This window comes from Sinocyclocheilus anshuiensis, unplaced genomic scaffold (assembly GCF_001515605.1).
Source record: "Sinocyclocheilus anshuiensis isolate Anshui unplaced genomic scaffold, SAMN03320099.WGS_v1.1 scaffold590, whole genome shotgun sequence".
In the NCBI taxonomy this organism is placed as follows: domain Eukaryota; kingdom Metazoa; phylum Chordata; class Actinopteri; order Cypriniformes; family Cyprinidae; genus Sinocyclocheilus; species Sinocyclocheilus anshuiensis.
This window is the reverse complement of record NW_015544192.1, coordinates 2,107,820-2,127,743: the sequence shown is the minus strand read 5'-3', so window position 1 is coordinate 2,127,743 and position 19,924 is coordinate 2,107,820. Positions and strand designations below refer to the sequence as shown.

Below are 19,924 nucleotides of genomic sequence, written 5' to 3'. Positions count from 1 at the left end.
GACAGGCTATTCGTTTTCTGACCTCTGGTAAGTCATAACTCTAAACAGTTATTTGATTTCACAGTTACACTCAGACACATTTTGCGGGATGCATTGCTGTCTTTAAAGACGGCATTAAACGAAAATTCACCCTAGCGATTTTTTAAATGCTATACAGGTGCATCTCAATAAATTAGAATGTCGTGGAAAATTATTGGTCTTATGAAGTATTCTAATTTGTTGAGATAGTGAATTGGTGGGTTTTTGTTAAATGTGAGCCAAAATCATCACAATTAAAAGAACCAGACTTAAACTACTTCAGTCTGTGTGCATTGAATTTATTTAATACACGAGTTTCACAATTTGAGTTGAATTAATGAAATAAATGAACTTTTCCACGACATTCTAATTTATTGAGATGCACCTGTATATCATATGGTGAACAATTCATCCATGCATATGTTTAATCTTTTTACCTCAAAATGTTAAATAAATAAAAAATGATCATAGTTCAGTCTTCTGGTGAAAATGGCAGACTTCTCTCTGGTGACGTATGCCTGACTTCTTTAATCATTTTGATGCTTAAACCACACTCCTTTCTTACATTGGCTGCTCATTTCAACATCCAGTCAACATTCAACAACCAATTATCAACAAGCCCTGCCTTACATTTTTATCTGTTTCGATAGTCTGTTACACTTGTCTTGAATGTGTCACAATACAATACAAAAAAGAGAGATCTGCCAGCACTTTCATTTGATTGCGATTTTAACATTTATATGCACATAGAAATGATCAATGTTCATGCATCAACAGACATCTAAAATAATTACATCTAAATAATGTGTTCAAGAGTCTACAAAATTCCAGAAATCTGTTGCCATGCATTTAGTATTCTTTTTTCTTTTTTTTTTTCTCTGCTGCTCAAAAACAGTACTTATTTTGCTGAAATACTTTTATCTGACCTCTTCAGCTCAGACATCCCAGTTAATTACTCCTCGGATGGTTACCCCAGCGAGTTCAGTACAACAAACAACCCCTGGAAAATTCTCTACATTGCAGATCCCAGTCACCTTGACCATCAGCAACCCCTCAAACTTACAAAGCATCACCTCAGCAGCCCCTGGAGTGACGACTCTTAAAGTGACACCCTGCAATGTCCTACCAGCCACAAATCCAGGTGAAAAATTCTGCAGTCTATACTTAAAATGTTACAATTTAAACATTTTAGATGATTTATCTCTCTGTTTTATTTTTGTTTTCTTTATTTTGTTAGGAGCAACAATAAAAGTAATAAAGTTTACAAAGTTTACTGGAGCACCTGCAACAGCTGGTCAAGTAGTGAGTTCATTAGTGCAGCCCACCAAAGCCGTCACCATCCAAAACAATATAACAAACAGATCTCCAGCCCCGCTCCTGTCTGGTGGGCTTTTTCAGGTCACGAAACCTCAAGTGCAAAACCTTGTTCCTCTTCCTGCCACAGCAACTAATGGTCAGGACCTTTTTTCTGATGAAATACTGATTTTTAAATTCAAATTTTTAATTGCAGTATTGAGTGTTGTAGTTGTTTTAACAACATAGACAACAGTCTATTGATTAAACATCACTGATTGACATTATTTATGTTTAAATGGATAGCTCACCCAAAAATGAAAATTGTCATCAATTGACAGTGATGACAGAATTTGTATTTTTGTACGAACTATCCTATGAAGAGGTTTTTGAGAAGGGATTGAGAGGAGTATCTTTGTTTTACAGCATTGAAGAGAGGTTCCAATTCATCAAAATTCTGTGTTTGCTGTAAAGCCTTTTATCAAACGAGTCAGTCACTCCGTGGATACTACTGTGTAAGTTTTTATTCATACCCTTTTGAGATTAAATCCCTGTGAACAATGCTTTAAAGCAGGGGTTTTGCTGTGTTTGTCATTTAAACCTTTCGCCGAGGTCTTTACACCTGTTCATTTATCTTGTTCCCCATTTTCCAGCAATGCAATCAAGAACTTGTCAAGAGCGTCCGGGACCTAACAGCCTATGCTAGAAAAAGGATCAAACGTACGAGTGACAAAACCCCCTCAAACCCCTCCACATCTGAGACTCCAGTTTCCTTCTCCACATCCTCAGAAACATCTCTCAAACACGTCACCACTTCTGAGATACCTGAGGGAGTGCCTAGTCCTCGCTCTGGGGATTTTGATGACCAGGGCAGAATGATCATGTTAGTTGAAGACTTCTTCTATGGGAAGCACCCTGGCCAGCGTGCACCAGTAAGACCCAATGCAGAGCCTGTTATAATGAAATGTCAACTCTGTGACAAGAAGGTGAAGGGCAACATCAAGTGAGTTGGTATTTAGGTGGGGAGTTTTTTGAGGGGAGTTGTTGGTATCGATAGATTTTTCATCATTCAACCCTCATTTTTTTAAGGCTGATGAACCACATGAAACACCACATGGAGTTGGAGCGCCAAACCGGGGAAGTAGACTATCATACCATGTGTCAGCATTGCTACAGAAACTTCTCAACACCTTTTCGTCTGCAGTGCCACGTTGAGACGGTCCATAACAAAGCAGAGTCCTCAAGTGAGTCTATACTCCTAGAATGATATATCCTCAAAATATTTTCTTTGTTGAGAATTAGCTTTTTAACCATTGTTGATTCATTTCATTTTTTGACTGCAGGTATTTTAGTGTCAACTTAAAATATTTCATTCTGTTATACAGAAGTGTGCAAGATCTGTGAGTGGTCCTTTGAGAATGAACCTCTCTTTCTGAACCACATGAAACATGCACACAAGCCTGGCGAGATGCCCTACATGTGTCAGGTGACTGATTTTGTGTATCCAGGCTCAATGTCATTCCTCTCAGCAGCAACTGTTTTGTCTCGAAAACGTTTATGTAAATCAGTTACTCTTGTGTACCTCAGGTGTGCGAGTTCCGCTCCTCTTTCTACGAAGATGTTGTAAGCCACTTCACAGAGCAGCACAAGAACACCTGCATCTTATTGTGTCCCTATTGCTTAAAAGTATTTAGGTCTTGCGGCGGCTTCCAAATGCACTTCACTAGACATCAGGTAAAGAAAGAGCTTAGCTAGCACTACAACAAGCTTTTATCATAGATAACAAGTGTCGAGATATTAAATAATTATTAATATGGAAACACTTTTTACATTTTCAGCTCCTAAACGAATGCTTTACCATGATTTGACTTCATACATCATATATTGATTGTCTGCTGATTGATTATTTATAAAAGAGTTTATTTTTCTTAGAAATGTTAATATTGGCTAACGTGTCAGAAAACTCCTGTATCAGTCCTGTTAATGTATGTGTTTGTGCATCCAGAAAAAAACAACCTGGCATTGTGACAGATGCAGACTTCAGTTCATCCATGAGAAGTACGAGTGGCAACACAGACAAAAGTTTCACAGGACGTTTGTCAAGCCCAAGCAGTTGGTGGGCCTTGTGCCCGGCACTAGGGTTAGAGACTGTTTATACATTTTTAACTCCCAGTCATATTTATTGCTTTTTTTATTGCTTGTTTGATAGCCATTCCATTTTCCCTGTCTGTTTCAGGTAACCATCCGAGCTTATGCTGCCAGTACTGACAACAGAGGTCATTTAGTAGCACCTCCACTGAAGACTCCCTCAAACACCACATCAGCAACTATAGCATCTCAAAATGTCCCCACCAATAAAGTCATTCTCATGAAGAAAAAGCCAGTGGAAAACATGGTGGAGCTAATGGTCAAGTTTCAGAGTCAGTGGTAAGTGTTTGCTATATATACAGTACATCTATATCTCCATATATCTATTAAATTGCTTATAATTTACATTTGTTTGAAAACAAAATGCAGATCAGACTTTATAAAGATATTTTTAGACAATAATCTTCTGACAAGTGGCCATCATCTTGTTCTTGCAGCAAGCCAGCAAAAAAACTCTTCTGCATGGAATGCAACTATGAAATTCCGTATTTTTCCAACCATTTCCCCACCTATGTGAGCTGTTCCCTCTGCCGATACAACACCTGCTGTTCCAGAGCATATGCCAATCACATGATCAGTGTACATGTTCCTCGCAAAAGCACCAAAAAATATATTACCCTGTACAAACCCTGCCCAAAGTAAGACATGATTTTTTTTCTCTCTCCTTTTGGTACGCTTGTAATGTTACTTTTATCGTTAATAATGATAATTATAATGTTTACAGGAAGGGGCGGTTAAGCTGTACCACATGTAGATACAAAACTCAGGTTGGAGATTTGATGGCCAAACATCTTGCTGATTATCCTAAACATCAAGCAAGCCGGTGCACCATACAGGGTAAGTTGTTTATTTCTGTCAAAAAAAATGTTGTCAATGAAAATTCAAGCTTTTTATAATTATCCCATTACAATCACATTTTTAATAATATTCCTTATGTTTCAGAAGGATTTTCACGTGGCTATAAAAGGTACGTTGATTCAATTTGTTTTAAAAGGATAGTTCACACAAAAATGATTATTTGTCATCATTTACCCACCCTCATCTTGTTCCAAACCTGTATGACTTTTTTTTTTTTTTTTCCAGAAGATATTCTGAAATATGTCTCAGGTTTTTGCCCATATAATGAAAGTCAATGGGGATCCAGTGTTGTTTTGGACCCCATAATTGAAGTTGCTAGACATTTAACTTTCAGTTTAGCAGAAGAGGTAACTTATGAATTACTGTCATTTGTAGATTCGTCTTCATCCCAACGGACCTACTCCGAGGAGGTCAAAGATTCAACAAGGGGGTCTTTTTGCCTTTGCAAGTGAAGCAAGTGGACGGGAGTTCATTTCCTCTCTCCTCTAAACCCCTTCCTCGACCCAGCTACACAATAACGCTCCCTGCTAGCCCTGCTTGCACACTGTCACTTCCCATTCAGGTTCAGGCTATTGAACGAAGTGCCGTTCCATACAAAAAATGTGGGGCCAAGCCAGATGCTTCAAAGCCAACTTTAAATGGAGGGTTTTCAGAAGTTGATACAGAACGTACAGTGGAAAACTCATTTACCGTGGCACAGCTGAAAGTTGTACTGTATGCACTCTGCTGTGGGGTCCCCCAGGCCGCCAATCACTTCGACACTCCACCAGAAGAAGTCCAGTCGTTGCTTATGAAACGGCAGCTTCAGCTTGATCCCTCGAGAAGCCGAGAAGGCTTGACATCACAGGTGGCTGATAGCTTAGTCAAATGGGTGCTATGCCAACGTGAGCAACAACTGCCTATCGATGAAGCTAACCTGTTCGGGTTCATGAGCAGTCATGGTGCGCAAGATATCTCTTACAACTCGGTGGTTGATTTCTTGCTACGCCACGATCTGGGCTTGCAGGCATTTGCCACATCCAGCAAGTTGCTACCGATTAAGTCCCAGGAGCTTGAGTGCTCCTTCAGCAGCCTTCTGAAAAAGCAAGTCACCTCACAAACCTTTAGGTTGTCTTCCATTGGAGCCATGGATGAGTTTTCCATCTTTGTAGATATGGCGCAGCTGGATGAATCCTCTGCGGATTCGTCATCCATGTTGTCAGCTTTTAAGTTGATGAGCACCACAGATCCACTCATAGATGTTGTGTTCACAGCCCTGGCTGATGGGACCACATTATCCACCATGGTTTTCCTCAGAGGCGAACCTCTTGAGAAGGATGCAAGTTCGTTGCCAGACTTCTTCATCCTGGAGGCTAGACCAGAAGGGTTCACAGATGAAGAAAGACTTCAGCTTTGGTTGGACAAGGTGTGGTGTCAGCATGTCAACCCTAGTTCTGGAGGCAAAGGATTGCTGATAATGGACACGTACAAAGGCCACATGTCCAATGAATTCTTGGCGACGCTCAACAGTGCTAACACTCTTCCAGGCCTAATCCCTCGCAGTTGCTCTCGCTGTTTACAGCCCCTTGAAGCCTGTATGGGGCCGGTGTTACGTGAGTTTCTGCAGGCTCGCTGGAGTGAGCATGTGACAAAAGCACCACAAGAACTGGTTGGAGCTAAACCAGCTGAGCTTGCCCTTCTGCTGTCTCACTGGCTTATTGAGGTACTGGATGTCCTTAAAGCAGAGCCCAAAGTACTTTTTCGCTCTTTTGATCGGGTTTTGAGCACAAACCCAGAGGCGATGTCTGAGGAACCCTCTGAGCTGGTGCGAAGTCTTACTGAAGCTCTCCTTGTCAGTAAATTGAAAGGAGACAAAGTTGAGGAGCAAAAAGCTGAGACTTCCAGTGTTATTTCTGCAGAATCTTGGTCCTCTCCGCAATCTGGAATGCTCGCTTTAAGAAAGATCTTTGAGAATGACAGCGATGTGGAGTCTTTCCATGGTTTTGAGGATTCAGAAATTATAGATCATTTAGTCTCTTAAATGGAATAGCATTGTCGGCTCTGCAGGTCAAGAACATTTTAGAAATCTGCAGGTGATTTGTGTGCCTTCTTCCACCAAGATTTCATATTTCGAGAATAAAATGAAGTGCTCAACTGAAGTGTCTATGAAAATGAGTCATGTAAATATTTGTTGCAATAATAGGTGCTAAAGATCCTTAGGCTGATGATACACGGGGCAACTTTTTGAGCAATATTTTGGGCAACTTTGGGCAATGTCACCAGATGAGACACAGGGCCCACGACCGATCTAAAGTAAAGTGAAAGTGAAAGTAACGTGACATGTGGCCAAGTATGGTGACCCATACTCGGAATTAGTGCTCTGCATTTATCCCATCCAAAGTGCACACATACAGCAGTGAACACACACACACACTGTGAACACACACCCGGAGCAGTGGGCCTGCCATTGAGCAGCCATTTTTGCTGTTGGTCCATTTGCATATTCACTCCCCCCACCTACAATTCCTACCAGACCTGAGACTCGAACTCGCAACCTTTGGGTTACGAGTCCAACTCTAACCATTAGGCCACGACTTCCCCAGTCGTATCCATATACACATGGTTATCCATTCTCAATGTGAAAGTGCCCAAGCAACATTGCTCAAAAAATGTTGCCCGGCAAAATTGCTCAAAAAGTCGCCCCATGTATCATCAGCCTAAGTGTGAAGTCGTCTGTAGTCATGGCTTCTATTGTTCATTGAACTACAAATGTGCAACGTGTTACACCTTGTGGTTTAGTTTATCATTGTTTGCCTTTTCATCAGGTTTGATCTCTATTATCATAATGTGCATAAATGTAAATAGAAATCATTACCTACTGTATTTAGGGTTATACTGTAACATGATTACTTCTATTGTTCATTGAACTACAAATGTGCAACGTGTTACACCTTGTGGTTTAGTTTATCATTGTTTGCCTTTTCGTCAGGTTTGATCTCTATTATCATAATGTGCATAAATGTAAATAGAAATTATTTGAAATCATTACCTACTGTATTTAGGGTTATACTGTAACGTGATTACATGTTAATGAATAAACACTTTTAGGTATGTAATTTAAGTAGTGTTTTTTTTTCCCCTTTAGAAACCATTATACTGTATGTTGTGTTTTAATGTGGTAAAATGTGACGGGTCTTTTAAAAGTGTTAAATTTAGTTATATCAAGTTTAAGGTTAATTATGATTTCAGGTGGTCTTAAATTTGGGGACGGAAAACAAGAACTGCGATATGGCTTAACGCGCCGATGAAACTTTAAAAGGCTATGATATAATTGAATAAACATGAGCGCTGCACGTTTCAAAGTCGGGTCGTGTGCCGCGCTGCTTTGTTTACAGCTGTTACCGGGGAATTTGAACTTTCAAAAAGCCCTTCTGCTGTTTTTGATGAGACCGTTCAGACCAATGTGAAAATAAACCCGTTTTTACGCAGCAAACACGCAGATTTCTATATGTTAACTGGTGGATCGACAAGAAAATAATGCGTTATAAAAATCTAAGCAATTAAGAGTAAAATATATTTGTTATTTAATTAATAATATAATTGATAATTGTTTAAATGAATATAATTTATATTTTGACATCCATTTTCTTAAAAAACGGTTTAAAGGCTGAAATGTGAAATTCATTATATATATTGTGTGTGTGTGTGTGTGTGTGTGTGTGTGTGAAAACCTGTATCTGAACTGTAAATCATGCTTTTTACAGTCACTTTACATTTACATTTAGTCATTTAGCAGACGCTTTTATCCAAAGCGACTTACAGTTGTTGCCCTACTACCCCTTTCATATGGTATTTGATTTGTGCAGGTGTTAAAGTCTTAAATCCTGCAGATACCCTAATATTGGTGAAAGCAGAATTTAAAACAATGCAGAATATATCACAGAAGATCATTATGCAATTGACTGACCAATTATAGAAGAACAATAATGAGCACATGGCAAACAATTTTTTGAAGGTTATTTATGTATTAACAAAAGAGCAAGAAACAATTCTAACTGTAATCTTGACAATACAATAGTGATCTGGTGGTGCTAAGAGCATGTCCAAAGATGATGTGGCAAAACAGGGGCAGCAGAACAGGACTCATTCAAAACCACTGCAATAAAAACAAACAGCAGTTATTAGGTCAATACAATGAATCAGCAATCATGATTTAACTGCATTTAAATATGCACTGCATTGATATGTATATCCAACAACCTTGCACTAAATGCATTACAATTCAAAGGTTTAAGGTCTAAAAAAAATGTAAAGAAATTATTACTTCTATTCAGTTAGGGCACGCATTTAATTGATCAAAAGTGACAGTAAAGACATTTTTAGATGATGTTCTTTTGAACTCTATATTCATTAAGGAATCCTGAAAAATATGTATAATCAGCATAAATGTTTTCAACATTGATCATAATAAGAAATGTTTCTTGAGCACCAAATCAGGATATTTGAATGATTTCTGAAGGATCATGTGACACTGAAGACTGGAGTAATGATGCTGAAAATTCAGCTTTGCCATCACAGGAATAAATTACATTTGTAATTATATGAAAAATAGAAAGCATTTATTTTACACTGTAATAATGTTTCACAATATTACTGTTTTATAATATTATAATATTATATTACTGTATTTTTAATCAAACAAAATGCAGCTTTGGTGAGAGAATTCTTTCAATAAAATTAAAAACATCTTACCAACCCCATGTTTCTGAACAGAAGCGTATATTATACTAATCTCATAAAATGTCTATTAAACCATAAATGGTGAGGAAATATTTAGATGAATCATGAATTTCAGCCTACCTGACCAGATGGGCAATGTCCCAGTTTGTTTCAGATGACAGTGGTCCTAAAATCTCAACGCCTTCAGCTGTTACAATGGCAATTTCATGCTACAGAAAGCCCCAAGAAAATCTATTATTTTATGTTTTTTTAAACACATATACAATGAAATGTTGCACCCATGATAAGGATCTGAAGGACAAAGAAAAGAAAGATCATGTCTTACCCTGTTGTAGGAACGGGCATCACGGTAGTACAGAACTTTCAGGCATCGCTCTATCAGCGCTCGTGCCTCATCCTTTGTGATTTCTACCTTGTTCTCCATCACCTCCCTCATCAAGGGCTGCAAAAACACATATGAGGAGTTCATATGATAAGGTTTTTAACTTTATATGATAAGGTTTTTAAAAATCAAGATTATCTGATGAACAAAAAAGAAAACCTTACCTGAGCCAAATAAGCACCAAATCCTGTTGCTACTGTTGGGGCTTCATATGCAACTCCTAACTTGTCCACATAACCAAGAAAGCTTAAGAGAGCGACAAAAAAAAACTGTGTTCAATGAAAGTTAAATAACATGCAGACAACTCAAAGTCCTAATTAGGTCACAAAATTGACCATATTTACTATACAACTGTGTCAGTGATATACATCACCGAATGGTAATTATTGTAAACTGAACAAAACAGGTTTTTACAGGTTTTATCATTCTTATTATAACTAGATAGCAAATGAATAACTCAAATGAATCCACAAATAAATAATTAGTAATGAATTATACAACTACTATAAGTAATATATTACCCAGAAACATACAGTGCACTTATGGTAAATGCTATGTACAATATAGAAAATCTCAACTGCTTGATTGTTATATTATTGAAAATATAAACTATATTATAGGCCAACAATATATTATAATTTGTATATAGTACATCCTACTTTACCTGCATACATATGTCACATAAATGCTTATACTGTCTCAAAAAATTTAAACTAGTATCACACAGCTAGCTAGCTCCCTCTCTCTCTCTCTATATATATATATAAATATTCAACACACTCAGATAAAGCGATATATACTATATAGCAAATATCAATTGCCTGATTTTTTGTCACAAAATACAACTGTATTATCACACAGCTCTTTATATAAAGTTCGATGAATAAATACTAGATAGTATATCTCAACTGCTTGATTGTTGCAAAAGTGTAAACTATATTACTGCTCAGCTCTAATCTGCTAAATGTGACTATAAGGCATGACGATATTAGGATATTATAAACATTAACATCATGATTTGCTATAAAGCTGCTTTGAAACTGAAACAGCAAAGAAAAATAATGCTCTTTATAAATGTTTCACCAAAATGTAATAATTTGTGTATCGTAAATTCACCTCTTCAGTCACCAATATCTCTTAATTTTTCAACCTGTTATTTGAGAGTGATACCCAAAAGATAAAATCAAGTCCCTCTCTCCCTATCTATGTTTCACTCCTAAATAAATCTGATTCCAGAAAAAAATTGGATTGTGAATTTTGTTTAATGCTGACACAAATAAACTACTTTGTACGCTCAAAAGTACTTGTCTGGATACTGTCCCACCTCTCTCCATTGTAAAATCCACCAATGACCACTGTGTTCCACAAGGGGTTCATCTTGCTGCGGCGGTTGTACATGACCCGCGTGAGCCAGGAGTGGATGGCTTTGGGGGTGTAGCTGTGTCCATCTCCAAGTAGCTCTTCATCAATCCTAAACAAACACAGATCAAGTTCTACCTATTAGCATATACTGATTTGAGGGTCTCAAAGCTGACAAAGAAAGTCTTCAACCACATCATAAACAAATGTGTGTGTACTTACACCATCTGCTCAATGGTCTGTTTAAGGTACTGGTAGTCAGCATAGTCTCCTGAGGCTCCCAGGATGGTGCTGTTGTTGACCTTCATGAGTCGGGAGATGTTGCGGAAGCGTGCCAGAGAGCCATAAGAGCCGAGCATGTCAGCAGCAATGATCACACCACCAGTGAACTTCAGACCCAGCACTGATGTGCCCGTTACCATGGGGTTGCTGAGAAACATTAAACATTATATATTAAAAAAGACAAATGTAATGTAAATATGCATACACTACCATTCAAAAGTTTGGGGTCTGTAAGATTTTTCAGTATTTTAGAAAGAAGTGCTCACCAAGGCTGCATTTATTTAATCAAAAATGCTGTAAAATGGTAATATTGTGAAATATTTACGCAACCATTTCTCCAGTAAATATATATAAAAATAATAATAACACAATAATGTATATTATTGACCCCAACGTTTTAAACAGCATAGTACACGTATGGACATCACCATCAATATTTTTAACAAAATGTACCTTCATATTAGTGATTGAAACTGAAAGCAATACAAGTTCACATTTGCATATTGTAATATCTGATGTGTTCTTGCATATCGCGCATTTCTATTTATTAATCGACCGTAAGATTTTTAAATTGTGTATTTTATTAGTATTAATAAGATTTTATTATTGTGTCTTTATTAGTCTCATTTATGTCCACAATTATGTCAAGACATATATATTGTACTTCGTATATACTTCCTCGTATATATTGTACATAAGTCTATTAAAACGCACTGGTTTTGATATTTGCCTATTCATTAGCATTATTGCTAGCAAGCTAACTTATCACTGGACCATTCAACTCTTACTTTTTCACTAGTAACAGAATGGGACAAGAAAGAGATCAATTATATTCAGAGTATATTAAAACTAACCGAAGATATTTTAATATATATATCTGAGACAATTTTGCGGGGTAACTTTAAACAGCAACTTTCCTCCATGATGATGCAGCAGAGAAAGGCAAATCGAAACTACAAACTTAATGACTGCTAAGCACAAAACTGACAATTCGTGATGAACTTACAGTGTGTGTTTGATGGGTCCACATCCTGGAGTCGCACTACTGCTGCTGTTACCCGGGAATGAATAAAACTGACCGGGTTTCGGTCCGTTCTCCCAGAAATTCAGCTTCAGTCCATTCGCCTCCATTTTCAAAACTGACGGAAATGACCACTATGCACTCCATGTAATACGCGCTAGGCATTATGGGATATTGGGTTGTGTTTATTTCTAGTAATTTCTTTAGGTTTAGAATGGGTTGTGTTGAGAAATCAGATGCCCCTTACCAAAAGTGATATGTTTGTAGTTCATAATGTAAAGCTAAAATTAATAATAATAAATATTAAATCAATAAATAAAATGATCAAATTAATATTTCACCTATTACTTACCTGAGCAAAAATAACCAGAGTATTAAAAATTCGTTCAAAATAGAAATAGAACTATTTGTTAACCTAAAACCTGGAAGAGCATTTTCAACTGATGGGGTCACTGTGGAATTGAAAACTGACTATTTGTGTATGTATGTATGTATTTATTCATTTATTTATTGAGTATAGTAAAATCCTTGGTTAACATTATGGTATATTTTGACATTTACTTGTTTACTTGCTTGACAAATCAAGCAACTGCTGTAGTCCTTATATTGCTTAGATGTTATTTTACTAATAAATCCAAAGCCAATGAACCCAAAGGAAATTAGACTTCTCTGCTAAAACTTCTCGGTTGACCTACAACTTGTCGTCAAGATTAAACAGCTCTGTAGATTAAGCTTCAGTTCATTGGTCAGTTATAGGCCTGGTTTGTAGTTAAAGAAGAGTAAGAGAATATTCAAAGGAAAAAGTGTCTGCTAAATGGTAGGTTACAAATGACTAGGTAAAAGGTAACCTGAGGTGATGATGCTCTCAGTGTTTCCCAACCTTTTTTGTGTCACGGCACCCTTTGGAAATTTTAACAAATTTGTGGCACACTGCAAAATTAATTTTGTCGCAATACTTAAAAAATTCTAACTTCGATATGATACCTTGAAAAGTATAGATATTGTAAAATAAATACAGATATTTTTAATATTATTACATTTTTTGTGCTTCAATGGTGGCAATCAGTAGGCTAATTTCTAATGAAGAGACCACTTTGATTGAATAAAAAATGACAAGTAAAGCAGTCAGTAATAAAATAAGAACAAATAAACAAATTACTAATGATAGCACAAAAATAATAACGATAACTTGCTTTTTAGTTTTTCAGGTAGGTCTAACAGTAGGGCTATTAAGATATTTAGTTGTTTTTTGTTTTAACAATTATATCCAAATAATGTTTAGTCCTAGAGAGCTATTATTATCAGAACACGTGAGCATAGGCTATATAGCTGTTAGCAGATCAATGAATGAGAGGGCAGCAGCTGCCCATATACCACACCATGTTACAACACAGTAGGGCTATTGCAGACAGAAACAATACTGTACTACATAGATGTTTCCTGTCAGCTCGATTTTTGAGTGGACTTTGCTGTTCCGATGAGCATGAACGGTATACGAGTGGAGCGACTGAGCGGAGCGCACAGCGGGATAATACACAGAGCGTCACACCATATGAAACTGAAACCGGAGCTGTGAACTAATTTTCGGCAGCTGGAATTTCGGTGCAGCTCTAATTATTGGCGACATCAGAAATGGATATTATACAATAGATGTTTTATTATTATTTTTTTTTTAACCATTTTAGCAATTTATAAATCTTAAAAAATTATTTTTACACGGCTCCCCGGTTGGGAAACTGCTAGAACACCATAAAAACACTACTATATTTCTAAGGTTTCTGAATCCATGTGAAAAGATTCAAATGAAGAACAGACTAAAACGTCAAGTTGTTATTCACAGAAAAGCCTGTAAACTGATGTGGCCAGGTCACTGAGTCGGTATCTCGCACAGATCTAGATCACTGAACAAATTGCTCTTATTAGGTGGTCGTGCTGAATGATTAATTCCTGAATCCAAGTTTGACTCACTAAACAAAATTCTTTAAAATATCTGAGTCAAATGTGTTTGCAACAAGACGGTGTGTAAATAATGACAGGATTTTCATTTTTGGATGAACTATACTTTTAACCAAAACATTTTTATATATTACTGCATGATTATTAGGATCTAAATGCTTTTACTCTGTCATGACTGGTGTAACTGTCCGGTACACCTGTGACTGATGTCTTTTAACCTGATGAAATATAAAGACATTTTTTTCCCAGAAGAGGGACCCATCAGTGGAACCACCATTAAGAAAGCTGGATGGTTACCACAGTCCTCAGACTTAAAACGATGACGACATGAGAATGAATCAATTGGGGGTCCAATGAAACTGTTATATAGGCCTGCTAGTTACTGACCATTGCCTGTGAACAAGTATGAGTGTGTGTTTTACTTTTGCTGCATGATGGAATGCAAGTCTTGACATGATTTTACAATGAACAAGCATTTTGTTATTAAGACTTTCCATTTATTGACATTCCAACTGATGCACAATAAAACTGTGATCAGTTGTCCAGCATCTGCAATAAAATTGTTGAAAACAATTCCTCTATTGCCTTGTGTGATTTTTCTGAAGAATGTAAGTATATTAGGCTAATGTCACATAAGTAGCATCAGTGGCCACACCACAGTTGTTGTCTTTCATGGACATCAGAATATAACCATCATTGCCCCAGTAAGTGGACCAGGAGTTCTTCACTAGCCAATAGGGCTCATTATCCATTATCCCATAGCCAACTGCTAGCACAGCATGATCCAAGTCATCAGTCCCGTTTTCTGTGGAAGTAGAAACGTAACACATGACTTGCTGGTTTCGATAAAAAAAATAAATAAATAAAAAAAAATGTACTGCATGCTTTATATTAAGCAATCTGTAAGACATTGCTGTACTCAAAATAAAATGCATGAGAATGTACTTGAAATATGAAATATAAACAATGTGCATCAAATTTTCAAAATTTTATAATAAAATAATAACAAACTAAATAATATATGAATCCACTATATAAATATAATTTGCCAAAATGTTTTGCATATAAAAACATGCTGCAAAATGTTATATAATAAATTAATATAAAAAAATAATATATAAAATTACTTTATAGATGAAAAAGTATACCTATTTATTGCTGTTATATGTTTAATATGCACACCGATCAGGCATAACATTATGACCACCTTCCTAATAATGTGTTGGTCCCCCTTTTGCTGCCAAAACAGCCCTGACCCGTCGAGGCATGGACTCCACTAGACCCCTGAAGGTGTGCTGTGGTATCTGGCACCAATATGTTAGCAGCAGATCCTTTAAGTCCTGAAAGTTGCGAGGTGGGGCCTCCATGGATCGGACTTATTTGTTCAGAACATCCCACAGACACTCAATTGGATTGAGATCTGGGGAATTTGGAGGCCAAGTCAACACCTCAAACTCGTTGTTGTGCTCCTCAAACCATTCCTGAACCATTTTTGCTTTGTCGCAGGGCGTATGATCCTTTTGAAAGAGGCCACAGCCACCAGGGAATACCGTTTCCATTAAAGGGTGTACATGGTCTGCAACAAAGCTTAGGTAGGTGGTACGTGTCAAAGTAACATCCACATGGATGGCAGGACCCAAGGTTTCCCAGCAGAACACTGCCCAAAGCATCACACAGCCATCCATGTGATGTAAAAGAAAAAGTGATTCATCAGACCAGGCCACCTTCCTCCACATCCATGTGATGTAAAAGAAAAAGTGATTCATCAGACCAGGCCACCTTCTTCCATTGCTCCGTGGTCCAGTTCTGATGCTCACGTGCCCACTGTTGGTGCTTTCGGCGGTGAACAGGGGTCAGCATGGGCACCCTGACTGGTCTGCGGCTATGCAGCCCCATACGCAACAAACTCAGATGCACTGTGTATTCTGACCACAGTCTATGATTCTGACACCTTTCCATCAGAACGAGCATTAACTTCTTGAGCTATCTGAGCTACGATAGCTCGTCTGTTGGATCGGACCACATAGCCAGCCTTCGCTCCCCATGTGCATCAATGAGCCTTGACCGCCCATGACCCTGTCGCTGGTTCAACACTGTTCATTCCTTGGACCACTTTTGATAGATACTGACCACTGCAGACCGGGAACACCCCACAAGAGCTGCAGTTTTGGTGATGCTCTGACCCAGTCTTCTAGCCATCACAATTTGGCCCTTGTCAAACTCACTCAAATCCTTCCACTTGCCCCTTTTTCCTGCTTCTAAAACATCAACTTTGAGGACAAAACGTTCACTTGTTGCCAAATATATCCCACCCACTAACAGGTGCCGTGATGAAAAGATAATCGGTGTTATTCACTTCACCTGTCAGCGGTCATAACGTTATGCCTGACCGGTGTATATAAATATGTATAGTTATAGTTAATAAACATTATTTTCCAAATTGTTTCCATATGAAAAATGTTAAAGTTTTGCAGATGGAAACCTTCTTTTTGGATGAAATACTATGTATATTAATAACATTACTTTTGTTTTATTTGTAAGATATATTTAATGATGAGGCAAATTATGCAAAGCAAATAATATATAATATTGTACATTAAATCTTAGCATGTAGTATGTGGCATAATGATGAGAAAAGTACAGTTAAAGTGTGACATATTAGGATTTAAGTTAGTGAGACAGTATGAATGTGTGAAGACTCACTGCATGCTGGTTCGTAGTAGACTCCATTGCTGTAGAAGGCGAAGGAACGATGAGCAGCGTCAATGCTGACTGCTACAGGGCCGAATTTAAAGATAGCAGCCTTCAGTGCCACAATATCACCACTGGTCACATTAGTGTAACCGCTCAATTTTGCCACCATGGAGGACTTATTGTAATGACACAAACCATTCTGAAACACACACAGTGATCGGATTAGTGATCCCTTTTTTAACCACCAGTATCTGATGGATCAGAAACTTAATTTCTACTTTCTAGAAAGAAAATTATAATAGGTGGACCTTTTCATACAATCAGAAAATATTTTTTCTGATTATAGATGTCAATTCCAGAACGGTTTTCCAAGCTGGGACCTAAACAACTATTTAAATCAATCATAAACATTTGGGTTAGCTGGAAATGTGTGGTGTATGTACACACACCATGCCCATATATCCTCCATAGCTCTCGGTGGTAGAAATGCCACCATGTTTCATGATCCACTCAAAAGCTCTCCATTCCTCTCCTCCATCACAACCATTGTTCCCAAATCCCCATGTGCAGTCTACCAGCATCTGCTGGGACAATGACGTCAGCTGTCCCGTCTAAAAGAGAGAGAAAGACAAGGGCCAGTTCAAATCTATGTCAGTGAAGTAACTAGTTCAAATCTGTATCAGTGTGTAGATTTACCTTCAGGAAAAGTGCTCCCTCTAGTGTTCCAGTGGTGGCAAAGCTCCAGCAGGATCCACACACAGCCTGGTCTTTCACTGGTGTCACAGCACCTGAAAATACATTACAATATCATCTGAATCGCTAAACATGCATGGAATGATTTTGACTTCACATGCAACCCAACAAATTCGAAGATATACAGACCATACAGCCTCCAGTCTATTGAATCAGGGGCGGCTATAGAGCGGATTTCAGAGGGAAAAGGCTGAGCGTTTCTGTGAACATGAGTCCTTTTACATCCTCTCATCATGGTCAGCTCTTCTTGTGACCGATCAGCCAGGTGATTGACAGAGAGGGCGAATGAAAGACCAGCTCTATTCATAGAGTGCACATACCTGAGGAAGAATGTATGTGAAAAGAATGACTTCAGACACGTTCACAGACTGCTTTCTGCTTCTCATTATATGATTTTGTATAGTTTATTATGGCTCCATATTCTCATTTATTTCTAGGTAGTTGACATGACTATGTAATGAAAAAAAAACTTCTTCCGAATTATAAGTGGTTTTTCTTTCAAATCAAACAAATTTGCTGCTGAAAAAAATACTTTATGTTCAACATGTGGCTAGTTACTATGTATACACATAAGATACCATTTGAAAACTTAAAAACTAGCCTTTTCAAAAATGTCAGTCACAATAATATTGTCATAAACACACAGTCCCTCAAACTGTAATTTTTAATAAAAAAATATTTTTGCAATTAGGGTCTTTTTTTTCAATTTTAATACATATCACCAAATCTCTAGTAATCTTTCTAGTTTTTCCTCACCGAATATTATGTACAAAGTTGTGCTCACGCTCCTCATGCTCCTTTTCATTTTCATATTGATGCTCATATTTCTCCTTAAAGTGGCCAAACATACGGTGGGCATGACCAACTGGGGAGGTGTGGACAAGGTCTTGGATGGGGTTGGCCAATAAATGATGCTCCAGTCCAGGACCAGGAAAGTCACCACAGGTCATTCCTAAACACAAAATTGAGCATTTTATAAGATGGTTTGTAAGTGGCAGAAAAATGTCAAATAATTGAATGTGTGTTATGCATTTATTGTATATACCTCCAGGTAGTTTGAAAATGTCTGAATCAATTCGAGGGCTTAAGTCACTGTAGTCGATAAGGTATTTATCGTAGTGGGATCCCAAAAGAGTGTTGAAGCCCACCATCTCATAGTGGTGTGGGGTGGCTGGGGAATCATTTCCCTCTGGACGTGTGACCCACAGACGATACGTGTTCTTCTTATGGCCAACCTGTGTGACGTTTTTCCAGACCTCACACAGATTGCCTGCGTAATACTCCATCTTTTCAAACTGCAAAACAAACAACTTGATAAACATCTTAGTTGCTTTGGTTTGCTCCACAGAAGACAGTAAGTAATACAGGTAGTACATACTTCAAAGCCCTGCAGATCAGGCAGTACTGTCTGTGGAAGTATTGGACCCTCCTTGGTACCATTAAGCTGGAAACACTTCAAAGTATTGAATTCAGTCTCAGTGGTGACTGGTGTGATCTTGTAAATGGCACCATAATCCAAGTAATTTCCAATAAAAAAAGTGCACACTGTACCTATAGACAGCAGCAATTAGGAAAACAGCATACATATACAGCTTACTATAAATACTGTCTTTTTATTATTTGATGATCACGGACCATGATAATAGTCGATTCGACTTCTGTTCCCCTTGAGGTCGTACCAAGCTTCAAATGGCTCCTTTATCTCAGCATAAGGCAAAGAAAGCAAACCTATTAAAGAGGGATATGTAACTTTAAAAAGAAGTGTACTGTACTGAGACGTACAGTGTACGTAGATAAAAATGTACCTTTAACATGATACATCTTTCCAAAATCAGGAACTGTTCTGCCACCAAATGGTGTGGCATCTGGGGGAGAAAACAGATATCTAAATATTTTATTCTAATTAATTAATTAACATAATAAATACACTACGAATGCAAAACTTAACATACTGAGCCTAAAAATACTATCGCATTCATCATCAACACGTTTAATGTTAAAACACCACAGGAAATGTGTCTCAGCCGTTTAATCAAGAGATCAACTATCACACGCTTTTGTGTTTTCTTCCTGTTTTCTCTTTTACATAGACAGCACTTTACCTGCAGCACACACCAGCAGCACGATCCCAGTGAGAAGAACCCACATAGTGTAACTAAAGAAACCAGTCAGACATCCACTGGAGATGTTAATAAACTCTCGTCTGTCTGGAAAAAAGTCCCGAAACAAATCAAGAAAATTAAGAAGAGCTCTAACGATAGTGTTTACGCCAATGACGACGCGCGACAGAAGAAGGGTCCAATAAAAACACGGGAAAGAGGGACTGAATTAAAGTCATATGACAAGTGTGTCTATTGCTGTCACATGACTGTAGTCAGCTGTTTTCCTTTATAAAGGTTAAAGTTGCTAAATTAATTTCTAACTAGAAGTTCACATATATT

General features: G+C 37.6%; 2 protein-coding genes across 2 annotated transcripts; both read right to left on the bottom strand.

Moving 5' to 3' along the window:
• Nucleotides 1-8,327: 8,327 nt before the first annotated feature.
• On the bottom strand, nucleotides 8,328-12,220 carry LOC107696528 (proteasome subunit beta type-4-like). The gene is made up of 7 exons (XM_016496887.1): nucleotides 12,066-12,220; nucleotides 11,000-11,206; nucleotides 10,743-10,889; nucleotides 9,583-9,664; nucleotides 9,362-9,478; nucleotides 9,157-9,245; nucleotides 8,328-8,452 (listed from the first exon to the last, which is right to left on the bottom strand). The coding sequence occupies exons 1-7, from the start codon at nucleotides 12,188-12,190 to the stop codon at nucleotides 8,440-8,442; spliced, it is 780 nt and encodes a 259-aa protein (XP_016352373.1). The 5' UTR covers nucleotides 12,191-12,220; the 3' UTR covers nucleotides 8,328-8,439.
• A 2,416-nt stretch (nucleotides 12,221-14,636) lies between these two features.
• Nucleotides 14,637-19,781, bottom strand: LOC107696586 (digestive cysteine proteinase 2-like). Its single transcript, XM_016496999.1, has 11 exons — nucleotides 19,586-19,781; nucleotides 19,289-19,348; nucleotides 19,119-19,211; nucleotides 18,862-19,034; nucleotides 18,529-18,778; nucleotides 18,240-18,435; nucleotides 17,613-17,803; nucleotides 17,427-17,518; nucleotides 17,180-17,341; nucleotides 16,740-16,929; nucleotides 14,637-14,841 (listed from the first exon to the last, which is right to left on the bottom strand). Exons 1-11 carry the CDS (start codon nucleotides 19,629-19,631, stop codon nucleotides 14,654-14,656), a joined length of 1,641 nt encoding a protein of 546 aa, XP_016352485.1. The 5' UTR covers nucleotides 19,632-19,781; the 3' UTR covers nucleotides 14,637-14,653.
• Nucleotides 19,782-19,924: the final 143 nt, after the last annotated feature.